The sequence below is a fragment of the Silurus aristotelis genome, assembly GCF_946808225.1.
Source record: "Silurus aristotelis genome assembly, chromosome: 4".
NCBI lineage: Eukaryota > Metazoa > Chordata > Actinopteri > Siluriformes > Siluridae > Silurus > Silurus aristotelis.
Genome location: NC_139577.1, coordinates 8,353,253 through 8,365,917, shown reverse-complemented (window position 1 = coordinate 8,365,917; position 12,665 = coordinate 8,353,253). Strand labels below are relative to the sequence as shown.

Here is a 12,665-nt window from a genome sequence, read left to right as displayed (position 1 = left end):
TAAACATCTCCAATAACAAACTACATTTTTTTTTCCAAATAAAGATTTTATTTGAAACTCTCAGTTCTCCAGTGACTCTGGTACAGAAAACATACTATAAAGTTTACTTATACTCTATCATTTGAGTTTAATGTCAGTAAGTATTGCTAGTCAGGAGATGTATTCTAATGAAGGAATGAACTAATAACTCAGCAGATTATCTGCAAATAATCTCATGCTTGTGTAATCAATCTGTTAGTCTGTAATGATAAAAACATACAGCATTCACTTCTACATAAATTACTCTGTAATGAGGTAAGCGATGTGTTATATACAGTAATGCTGAATACCCTGCTATAAACCCTGTACCCAATGCCTGTACGGCTCAATAATCTCACCACTCCAGCATGGTTATATTCATACTAATATTTATTCACAAAGAGTGTACTGAACACACTCAATCTTTCAGCTGTGAGCTTCTCAGTGAAATAATGACCTTAATTCAATACAAATCTGTACATAGAAATGTGTTGGGCTGTGTTTTAGTGCACACAGAGTTCGAGACGCAGAGTAACTGATCACTTTCATCTAACCTTACTGCAGAGGTTCAAAATGTTCAACTGCAGCATCTCTTTAGTGGAAATACACACACACACACACATGCACAGACACATGCATTGATAATATGGGGAAAGTGGATAACTGGAAAGTGTGTATCTCACAGACATAAATTAGCTAACGGGTAAGAAGCATGTTCAGTGGGTGCACACACACACACACACACACACACACACACACACACACACACACACACACACACACACACACACACACACACACACACACACACACACACACACAGTTTAAGTCTGATTGATGACAATAAATGTGTAGTTCTTTCAGGATCTGCCGGTCCTTATAAACCTGCTCCCAGAAGCTGCTGTAAAGACTGCAGTGCTGTGCCACAGATAAACATCTTATACTATATATTCGCAGTGATTACAGGTTTTTATTTATATATATATATATATATATCAGATGTTATATATGTATATATCAGATGCTAGAAAATAACAATAAACCAACAGATTTATAGATTTTTACTTCAGCTGTATATTTCCTTCTTTACATACATGTAATAATGGAGCGAAGTGTGTGACTTTCCGAGAGACAGAATGTGTGTATGTGTATAAGAGTGTGTTGTGTGTGTTAGATGATGGAGGGGGCGATGCTGTATAAGGTCACATCTCCATAAACCCTCAGCAGTGTGACCTGCTCCATTCCTCCTGCTCGATGCTCGTACTCCAAAAGATGAACTCCATCTAGAGCCACTTTATACACATCATCCTCCACCAGGATCTTCAGCTACACACACACACACACACACACACACACACACACACACACACACACACACACACACATATAAAGGTTTAACAATGCTTGATGTAGTATACAATGCACTGGCCCCTCCCCTGACTCTGCCCACTAACCATTCATTTTTTCTCACTCTCTTTCTATTCTTCATTTTATTCTATTACTTTCTTTTTATACCGAACTGTAAGCCCCTTTTCACTTTCTTTTTATCTGTATCATTATTTTATAATTTCTTTCCTTTCTTTCATTATATTGTTTTTCCCTTTAGTCTCTTAATACTATGCATTAGCAGACTAAAGGTATGCTAAAGGCATGCTTGTCAAATTTCACTACGAAAACACACAGCGCAATTTAAATTGGTTTTTTTTTTTTACCTCAAACTGTTGTCCCTGAATGAAGGGAAAGCCTCCATCTCTTTCCTCAGGACCCCAGTACCCTGACAGGTTGGAGTTCCTGACAATTGTCTGCTCAGAGAACCGAGGGTTAAAGTGGAAAACTACATCTGTTCCCTTCATGAAGTCCACTTGAAACCTGAGGGGGGAATAGCAGCGACTTATGAGGGTCAGTAATCACACACTCATCACTACTCTGTATAACTACATAAATACAACACTTATGAACTGCACTGAAGTAAATACTTCTAATGCACTATGGTGTTGAAAACCCACACAAGGCTGACACAGTAAACACAGTGTGTGTGTGTTACCTGTCTCCTCCAGGTACAGGTTCTCCCACTATTGTGATCAGAAGGCGTGGCATAATTCCAGCATGAAGTTGCAGATCATATGGTACTGGCTGTAACACACACAAACTATAATTATTAGCACTCCACTGTGAGATAAATTGTAATATGTATAGTGTCGCCCCCTGCTGTTCTCACCACTGAAAGTACCGTTACAAATCTTGTAATAAAACGTCATACCTACAAAGTCAGGTTGAAGACATAGGCTTAAAATAAAAAATAAAATCGTAAATAAAAAACGCTTTTGTGACATTATATAAAACATGACCAGTGTTTGGGAAGATTTCACACAAGTGGTGAAGGAGCTTCATAACCCAGCCATTAGGGTTCCACAAGCCAGTGCACTCCTAGCCAGTGTTAGGGGTAACGCGTTACAAGTAACGTGCGTTACGTAATAATATTACTTTTCTGGAGTAACGAGTAAAGTAGCGCGTTACTTTTTTCATTTACACATTAATATCTGAGTTACTTTTTAAAAAAAAGTAATGCGAGTTACTTTTTAGTTAAATTATTTTGCATAAAAAAATAAATACTGAATTAAAATGAACGTAGTCACGTAGAATCGCGCACTCACACGTGCAAGCCGCGGGAACAGAAGCTGGTCAGAAGCGGAGATGGCAAACCAGAGAATTACATTACTGTGATGGAAGTATTCTTATTCTTTTAAAATAGTCGAGGAAAAGGAGAAAGGAATAATGGTTAAGTGTAGATTATGTGTTGGTGAAAAGCTCTTTTCAACTGCAAAAAATACCACTAAAGAAAAAAAAAAAAACTTCATGCAAAGCACAGCACTACAGATGTGTGTGTGTGTGTGTGTGTGTGTGTGTGTGTGTGTGTGTGTGTGTGTGTGTGTATAATGTTGAATATATGCAACATTATGCAATGTTGCATATCTGGAAATGGAGACAGAAATATAGAAAACTTTTGCCGACTTTCTACCACTGCAGCTCTATGGACTGCTCAGAATATAAGTCCTCCGTGGGAGACACATGTACGATGCCATCGCAGCGGAGACAGAGAGCAAATTCACAGCTCATTTGCTCTTTGTGGGAAGATAAACTGTCACGGTCACTGATAATAGCGCTAACTTTGTAAAAGCGTTCAGAATGTTTCAAGCTGATGATGAAGCAGAGAATGATGTAGACAAGGACGAGGTCTTATTTACGGAATTGCACGAAGTTTTACGTGATGACAGCGAAAGGTATGTTCTTCCGCCACATCACCGGTGTGCAGCCCACACCCTCAACCTTATATACACGAACGACAGTTACATTTCTGATGGCGAAGGCAGATTGCAAAGCAGTGTACAGAAGTGCGACTGGAAAGTGTTCAGCCTTGTGGTCAAAATTTAGTCGATCATCTTATTGTTCTCTAAGAAGTTATTAAGCATTTTAAATGTTTATGTCTTTTGCCCTAATATAACTTATTTCTTAATGGCAATTATCTGTATTACACCTGTTATACCTGTAAGGGGTGAAAGAGATACAAGTAACGCAAAAGTAACGCAAAAGTAATATAACGCATTACTTTCCATAAAAAGTAACTAAGTAACGTAATTAGTTACTTTTTTGGGGAGTAACTCAATATTGTAATGCATTACTTTTAAAAGTAACGTTGCCCAACACTGCTCCTAGCTCTGGTCCCAAGCCGAGATAAATGAGGAGGGTTGCGTTAGGAAGGGCATCCAGCGTAACGCATATGCCAAATCAAATATGCAGATCATGAATAAGAAACTCATACCACATCGGTCGAGGTCCGGGTTAACAAGGTATACCACAGGTATCACTAGCCAACAGGGTACCGATGGAAATTGGGCTATTGTTGGCCAAAGGAGGAGAAAGAGTGGAAAAAGACGTCTACAGAGACGGCAGGAAAAGAAAAAGTGGAGGAAAGTGGAGGTTCGGGTTGGTATTTAAATGTTGGTACTATGACTGGTAAAGGGAGAGAGGTAGCTGATATGATGGAGAGGAGAAAGGTAGATATGTTGTGTGTTCAGGAGACCAAGTGGAAAAGGCAAGGAACATTGGAGGGGGGTTTAAACTGTTCTATCATGGTGTGGATGGAAAGAGAAATGGTGTAGGGGTAAATCTGAAGGAATAAGAAGTAAGAGTGTAGTGGAGGTTGAAGAGAGTTTCTGATAGGGTGATGAACGTGAAGCTGGAAGTTGAAGGGGTGATGATAAATGTCATCAGTGTCTATGCTCCACAAGTGGGTTGTGAGATGAAGAAGAAGGAAAAATTCTGGAGTGAGTTATATGAATTAGATGAGTAGATGGTGTACCTAAGAATGAACGATTGGTGATTGGGGCAGATTTCAATGGCCATGTAGAGGAAGGGAACAGATGTGATGAGGAGGTAATGGGTAGGTATGGTCTTAAGGAGAGGGATGTGGAAGGGCAGATGGTGGTAGATTTTGCCAAAAGGATGGAAATGACAGTGGTGAACACTTATTTTAGGAAGAGGGAGGATCATAGGGTGACGTATAAGAGAAAAAGGAAGGTGCACACAGGTGGATTATGTTCTATGTAGGAGATGCAACCTGAAGGAGATTGGAGACTGTAAGGTGTTGGCAGGGGACAGTGTAGCTAGACAGCATCGGATGGTGGTCTGTAGGATGGCATTGGAGGTAGAGAAGAAGAGGAGGAGGAGAGTGAGAACTGAAAGAAGAATAAGATGGTGGAAACTGAAGGAGGAAGACTGTAGTGTGAGGTTCAGGGAAGAGGTCAGACAGGGGCTCGGTGGTGGTGAAAAGGTGCTGGATGATTGGGCAACTACTGCAGAAGTGATATGAGAGACAGCTAAAAAGGTACTTGGTGTGACATCTTGAAATAGAAAGGAAAACAAAGAGACATGGTGGTGGAATGAGAAAGTGCAGGAGAGCATAAGGAGAAAGAGGTTGGCAGAACAGAATTGGGATCAGCAGAGAGATGAGAAAAGTAGGCAGGAGTACAAGGAGATGCGGCAGCAGGTGATGAGGGAGGTGGCAAAAGCAAAGGAAAAGGCATATGAGGAGCTGTATGAGAAGTTGGAAACTAAGGATGGAGAAAAGGATTTATACTGATTAGCCAAGAAGAGAGACCAAGCTGGGAAGGATGTGCTGCAAGTAAGAGCAATAAAGGTTGGAGATGGAAATGTGTTAACTAGTGAGGAGAGTGTGTTGAGAAGGTGGAGGGAGTATTTTGAGCAGCTGATGAACGAGGAAAATAAGAGAAAGAGAAGGTTGAGTGGTGTGGAGATGGTGAAGCAGGAAGTGGATAGGATTAGTAAGGAGGAAGTGAGGGCAGCTTTAAGAGGATAAAGAGTGGAAAGTCGGTTGGACCAGATGACATACCGGTAGAAGCATGGAGATGTTTAGGAGAGATGGCGGTGGAATTTTTAACAAATTGTTAAAATTTTGGATGGTGAGAGGATGCCTGAGGAATAAAGAAGGAGTGTGCTGTTACCGATTTATATTTAAGAATAAGAGAGATGTGCAGACCTGCAGTAACTACAGTGGAATTAAGTTGATCAGTCACACCATGAAGTTATGGGAAAGAGTATTGAAAGCCAGGCTGAAATAAGAGGTGACCATCTGTGGGCAACAGTATGGTTTCATGCTGATGAAGAGCACCACAGACACATTATTTCCTTTGAGAATGTTGATGGAGAAGTATAGAGAAGGTCAGAAGGAGTTGCATTGTGTGTTTGTAGATTTAGAGAAGGCGTACGACAGAGTGCCAAGAGAGGAGTTGTGGTATTGTATGAGGAAGTCAGGTGTGTCAGAGAAGTATGTGAGGGTGGTGTATGAGGACAGTGTGACAGCAGTGCAGTAGGAACGACAGACTGGTTCAAGGTGGAGGTTGGACTGCATCAAGGATGGGCTTTAAACCCCTTGCCTGTTTGCAGTGGTGATGGACAGGTTGACGGACGAGGTCAGACAGGAGTCTCCCTGGACTATGATGTTTGCGGATGATATTGTGATTTGTGGTAAAAGTAGGAAGCAGGTTGAGAAGAGCCTGAAGAGGTGGAGGTACATGCTGGAGAGAAGGGGAATGAAAGTCAGTAGGAGTAAGACAAAGTACATGTGTGTAAATGAGAGAGAGGGCAGTGGAGTGATGCGGTTGCAGGGAGAAGAGATGGAAAAGGTGGAGGAGTTCAGGTACCTGGGGTCAACAGTGCAATGTAATGGAGAGTGTGTTAGAAAAGTGAAGAAAAGAGTGCAGGCAGGGTGGAGAAGACTGGCAGGAGTGATTTATTATAAAAGGGTATCTGCAAGAGTGAAAGGGAAAGTTTATAGGACTGTGGTGAGACCTGTGATGTTGTATGGATTAGAGACAGTGGGATTGACTAAAATACAGGAGATGGACTTGGAGCTAGCAGAGCTAAAGATGCTGAAATTGTCATTGGGAGTGACGAGGATGGACAGGATTAGAAATTCGTTTATTAAAAGGGACAGCGCATGTAGGATGTTTTGGAGACAAGGTAAAAAGGCCCGATTATGATGGTTTGGACATGGGGTATATTGGTAGAAGAATGCTGAGGATGGAGCCACCAGGAAGGAGGAAAAGATGAAGGTCAAGAAGGAGGCTTATGGATGTGGTGAGGGAAAACATGCAGGCAGTTGGCTTAAAAGAAGCAGATGTACAGGGGACAGAGTAGTATGAAAACGGATGATCTGCTGTGGCGACCCCTAATGGGAGAAGCCAAAAGAAGATGAAGGTGAAGGAGCGTCCTGAAGTTCTCAGGAAAACTGTACCAAAACACCCCTGTCTGTAATCCAGGGTCTACATTACAAAAGTGTACACTTTTTAGAAAAGTGAACCTCACAAACATCTCTCAGACTGTTGAGAAGAAAAGAAATAGAGAAGAGAGTAGTCATGGGAGAAAAGTTACAGGACAAACTGAGAGCAGGACCATCACACACATAGAAGAACATTATTAAACTACACCTCAATCATCTTTAGATATTTGGTAAACTGTGTGTACAATCTCAAGAACACAGTAAAGCATGGTGATGGGAGCACCAGGGTCTGCAGCTGCTTCTGTGTAAACCGTAATGAACTTTACACCTCACTGAAGAAAATATGAGCAAAGAAATGTAGCAGATTTCATTAGCCAAGAAACAAAACCCAAGATGAAATACACAGCAACTGGAACTCCAGAAGATCTTCCAGGGGTGAGTCGAGTCAAGCTGAGTTGATCTCCTGACCTGAATCCCACCAATCATTTATGAAGGATGTTGGAACTTGCAGGATTCCTTTAATGACTAGGAGGATCTGTGGGGGTGGGAATGAACAGAAAGGGTGAAGGTGGACTGATATTTAAACAGTTTGGCAGGGAGATGACAAGAGCTTGTATTGGTTCTCAATTTTTCCTGAATATTTTTATACATTTAATTTTTATTTTCATAAAAACAATCATTATCATCCTGTCTTCTTCCATCACATCTGACATTTAACTGCTAAAACGCAGGAGCTCGGACTCTCCTCGCGGTGGCGTAACACTTCAATCAGTGCATTCAACTGAAACTCATGAGCTCTACAGCTGAAAATAATGAAGTTAATGTGATTCGTTAATGTACTTAAGTAGTTTTATCACACATCTGTACTTTATTTAGGTATTTCCATTTTGGAAGATTTTTACTTTAAATTCACTACAATTGAACTACAAGTCAAATGTCTTTTTACCCAACTATATTTTGTAAAATCAGTCGTTCCTTTTTTTTTTTTTTTTTTTTTTTTAAAGTGGATAAAACCATAACTGGTCAAGTGCACAATAATCGTTCTATTAATAGATTGGTGTGCTAAGAGTAACAGAGTCTTCACATAAACGGAGTTGATTAAGCAAGCCGCAGGGGTTATAGCCATAGTAGGTTGAATACTTAAAGACATTCGAAAGTTTAAATGGAGCACTTTTACTTTCACTGGAGTAATTTTCTACCTACTGTATCTCTACTTTAACTCAAGGTTTGTGTACTTCGTCCACCACTTAATTCAGATACAGACATAACTATAAACCATTTTATTAAACAAATAAAATAAGCGGAAAACATTATTTTAATGCTGTTCTGAGAAAAAGCCCTAACACACACCCATTCATTTAAAACAGAAAAGGAAAAAAAAACACGGAATTTTGCAGAGAATTTTCCATCTGTTGCAACACACCAATGTGACAACAACACACAGTCACCATGACATACACCAAGCCCCACCCCCATTCCAAACCCCACCCAATAGTGTAGTGCTTCCATTCTAGAGATCTCTCGTTCACTCTCACACAGAAGAAACCCCGGTCTGATGACACCATAACACAATCTGAGCCTGAAATGGAACAATCAAAACACAAACACACACAACTAATGAGATCATAAGTATAACACATACCTATTAAACACAAAGGCTTTGTAAATGCAAGAGTGTCTGTGATGTGATGGCTGTTATAACACTAATACACACACACACACACACACACACACACACACACACACACACACACACACACACAGGGATGAAAGCTTTCATTATTACAATAACACTTTATTGAAGAATGTATAGATTACATACACACTACACACATAAACTGGAGCTCCCCTGAAGATGGCGGCCAAGTGCCCTCAATCTAACCAAGAGGAAGTGGATAAGGGAAAATTACAAACAATAGTGGGATGCGGCCCGAGCATCTCAGTGTTTCATGTAATGATGCAATAAAGTTTAATAACACAACAACAAAAACCACACATACAGCTGTGGAGAGATTCACAAAACACACACACACACACACACACACACACACACACACACTTATTGGGGCAGTCCTGGGTGTAGGGTGAAGTGTTTGTGTAAGGTTATATGTGTACTTATTAAATATATAATTTAAATGCAGCTTATTCAAATCATGCTTCATATACACACCCTGCACTTATGCTTCATTACAAAAAAGGTGTGTGTGTGTGTGTGTGTGTCTGTGTGTCTGTGTGGGGGCTGCAGACACTCTGTGCTGTTCCTTGATCAGAAATATGGCGGTCTGGGCTGCGGCTGAAAGACAAAAACAAGAGGATTTACTTTAAATCTCCACCAGAATTCTACACTTAATGACCCAAATCCACCAGAAACCACACGAGACCATCAGAGAAATAAACACAAACTTTGAGGAACAACCAGATACCTTTTAAAACCCCCGAAGACAGGCCCTAAATCCATCAGATATTAGACTAAATCCATTATAAGAAAAAGGTTTTGTCTATGCAATCACCATCACCAACCAAACTGAAGCACAAGGTAATGAAACCCACCAGATACAACCAGATAAAAGTTTCAATCCATTAGATCGCATAACAAATAACCTCAAACCCACAATAACAAATCATAATAAAGTGCTGATCAACTACCAGGCACCATCAAAAACCAAAAACCACCAAAGCCCAGAAGATGGGAGACCAAACAAATGATCAGGAATCGGACGCACACCAGAAAGCAGCAAATCTGAGACAAAATCCAGCAAAAGACATAAGACCAAATGCACCAGAAACCAGCAGAGAACATTACTCACCAGCATTCCTCCAGAAGCAGGGGGGCCTCCATATGGTCCTGTGGGTGGGCCGGTGTGTGGGCCCCATGAACCAGAGGGCACAGGTGGGAACGCTCCCCCAGAAAACCCTGCGTTGGGAGGAAAATGGGCTGGGCCTCCAGGACCATACATGTTTCCTGGAAAGGGCATGTTGGGGTAGGGAGCCTGAGGAGCCCCAGGAGGAGAGGGGTACATTCCAGGAAACTGCCCCGGTGCAGCCGGAAACTGTCCTGGCATCCCAGGGCCAGTGGGGTATCCTCCTGGGGCGGATGGCATGCTGGGAAACTGACCTGGTGCTCCTGGAGGAGGAGCAGCTGGACCTCCTCCGGAGGGGGGCATGTTTGGACCTCCAGGGGCAGCACCAGGCCAAGCAGGGGCCGCAGGAGCAGCTGTGCCAGCAGAGGGTGCCCCAGGCCAAGAAGGAGCAGCAGGGGCACCAGGAACAGCAGCGGGGGCACCAGGCCACGCAGGGGCAGCAGGGTTTGCTCCGGGCCACGCAGGGGCAGCCGGACCAGCAGGGGCAACAGCAGGTGCACCGGGCCACGCCGGGGCAGCAGGGTTCGCTCCAGGCCAAGCAGGGGTCGCTCCAGGCCATGCAGGGGCAGCTGGGCCAGCAGCGGGTGCCCCGGGCCATGAGGAGGCAGCAGGAGCTGTAGGAGCTGACGGCTTACCATGAGCTGTTTTTGATGCCTGACTGGCATCATCCCCTATCGCATCAGCTAACTACAATGGAAAAAAACACAAACACACACACACACACACCAACCGTTGCTTTATTTATAACAACAAACCCAATTGACACAAAACCACAAAATTTCCATCTGGAACAAAGTGCTGACATTGGAGACTCCTTCCATAAAATTTTAATAAACATCCGGTTACAGTTCAGCAAAAAGCATTTGTAATGGTGTATATTCGTGTGTGTGTGTGTGTGTGTGTGTGTGTGTGTGTGTGTGTGTGTGTGTGTGTGTGTTGCGATGTGTTGTGATGAACACACGGCTGTTTAGAGTTCACTTCTGAGTCAGAACCTGTCCGACTGGAGCAGATCCAACCTGTGACGCAACTACACAACTGAACATGCTGGTTTACACAGGTGTTTGTGTGTGTGTGTGTGTGTGTGTGTGTGTGTGTGTGTGTGTGTGTGTGTGTCTAACATAACTAAATGAACAACTCTGATTTGTAATTATACACTACGTAGAGTTTGTGTGTGTGTGTGTGTGTGTGTGTGTGTGTGTGTGTGTGTGTGTGTGTGCGAGATAGAAAGAGAACCGCAAAACTCACCGAGAAATCCGACATGATCTGTGAAGAACATACACAGAAACGTGTTATTAATATCTTATAGATATGTATAAACACAAACACACACAGGAATGTAGAACAGTGTTCATGCGCATGCTCTGTGAGATTACTTCACATAATTTAAAGAATTAACAAAAGCTCGGAGTTATAGATAATAAACCGCGCTGTACCTGAAGTTACCAAACACACACTCCGAACTGTATTTCCACTCGAACACTTAACCACACACACACTCACTCACTCACTCACTCACACTCACACCAAAAGTCAGAATTCACTCACAACTCACTCACAACAAGCCGGAAGTGAGCTGATGACCAGAATTACCCGGCTCTGTCTTATTCCTCTCACTGACTCCCTGTCTAATATATTAGATACCCTACAACACAACACACTAGGTGCTTCCTAAACCCTTCCTAGTGCTTTTATGATGTTGTTCTAACACAACCCGTGGGGAATCCTTTCCGCCATCTTGACATAGATATAACGCTCATGTGACGATCAGAACGCAGCGTTGTGACCCGAGGAGCATAGTAAACAGATCGGGCATTGAGGAAACATGGCGTAGTTTCCTGGAAAAGGACCGCGTTTGTGCGTGACCCCGCGCGCACGCGCACGAGGTGGTCGTGGCCTTAACGACCCAGCAGTCGTGTCAATGTGATGTTTAATATTTTCATTTTTAATATAATTTATTTATTTAAATTTTAAGATTAAATGCGAAAAACGTATTTATAAAAAATACATTAGTACTTAATTTTGTGTTACAGTATCATGACAAGGAACCTGACTTGACTGAATCAGCTTACATTTCTACAGAGAGCAGTGAGGCAGAAGACACATTGTTCAAATGTAGATTGCCACAAGAGCCATGCTTCTTTTTTTATTGACAAAAAAAAATAGCAAGAGCTGAAGAAGCATAGGAAAGGAAGATGTTTTCAAGGATTACAGTGGCCAAACGTGATTACTATGGGAACTCATCTGCTGTCACAAAAAACACATCCCTATAAGAATGTATGGGTTACTGCGCGTTTGAAGATTGCCCTATTATTGTTAGCGTGGAAGTCACAGCTGTGCTATTCACAGGAGGAGACGTGTACCACAGTAACACTGAACTTAAAAGAAGGCCAGTGCGTGCAGATGCACTTTCATCTATTGCAGAAACTCTGGAAACCAAACTACCCAGAAGATGGTGATACAGTCTGGGTGCAGGGATGAAGCACCAACAAAAGAGGTTCTCAAAACCATTACATGGATCCAAAGACAACTGAAAAGACCTGATTCAAATGAACGTCTAAGTCTACTCAAAAATATCAAAAGAAAGGATCAGACAGTGAAGTCCTGCAGAGGATTATGTTGCACCCAAAAGCGATAATGCTATGGTCAAAGAGACACTGTCAGTGTTTTACAAAAGGTGCAAGGAAGACATGGTCTATCTGGATGCAACAGGAAGTATAATTCAGAAAGGCAGCTCCATCCTACTATGTATATGAATTATTTGTGCATAATCCTTCCAAAAAGGCAGCTCCTCCTTCAGTTGCAACCTACCTAACTTGTGACCACACAACAGCATCTGCCATGTACTTCTTGAAGGCTTTTTAAACAGACACGATGAAAATGTATGGGAAGAAGGCAGTATATATATAAATGAAGATCAAACTTTTTTGCCTGGTATTGGCCAGTGATGACTTCAATCCTTTATCCAAATATTTGATGCAATAAAGAGT

At 42.0% G+C, this 12,665-nt stretch overlaps 1 protein-coding gene across 4 annotated transcripts; it reads right to left on the bottom strand.

Moving 5' to 3' along the window:
• Window positions 1-1,064: 1,064 nt before the first annotated feature.
• On the bottom strand, window positions 1,065-11,373 carry lgals3a (lectin, galactoside binding soluble 3a). 4 transcript variants are annotated; one of them, XM_083540058.1, is made up of 6 exons: window positions 11,235-11,373; window positions 10,924-10,941; window positions 9,625-10,365; window positions 2,063-2,151; window positions 1,731-1,887; window positions 1,065-1,344 (listed from the first exon to the last, which is right to left on the bottom strand). In XM_083540058.1, exons 2-6 carry the CDS (start codon window positions 10,936-10,938, stop codon window positions 1,189-1,191), a joined length of 1,158 nt encoding a protein of 385 aa, XP_083396184.1. In that variant the 5' UTR covers window positions 10,939-10,941; window positions 11,235-11,373; the 3' UTR covers window positions 1,065-1,188. The 4 variants fall into 4 exon arrangements, with proteins under 4 accessions (XP_083396184.1, XP_083396182.1, XP_083396183.1 ...); XM_083540056.1 differs by having other exon boundaries at window positions 11,224-11,353; XM_083540057.1 differs by having other exon boundaries at window positions 11,231-11,353.
• Between the last annotated feature and the right edge of the window lie 1,292 nt (window positions 11,374-12,665).

Coding starts and splice junctions, on each gene's coding strand:
- lgals3a (XM_083540058.1), bottom strand. Junction 1,888..2,062: donor CCTGTACCTGGAGGAGACAG/GTAACACACACA, acceptor TTCCCCCCTCAG/GTTTCAAGTGGACTTCATGA. Junction 1,345..1,730: donor TTCAGGGACAACAGTTTGAG/GTAAAAAAAAAA, acceptor GTGTGTGTGTAG/CTGAAGATCCTGGTGGAGGA.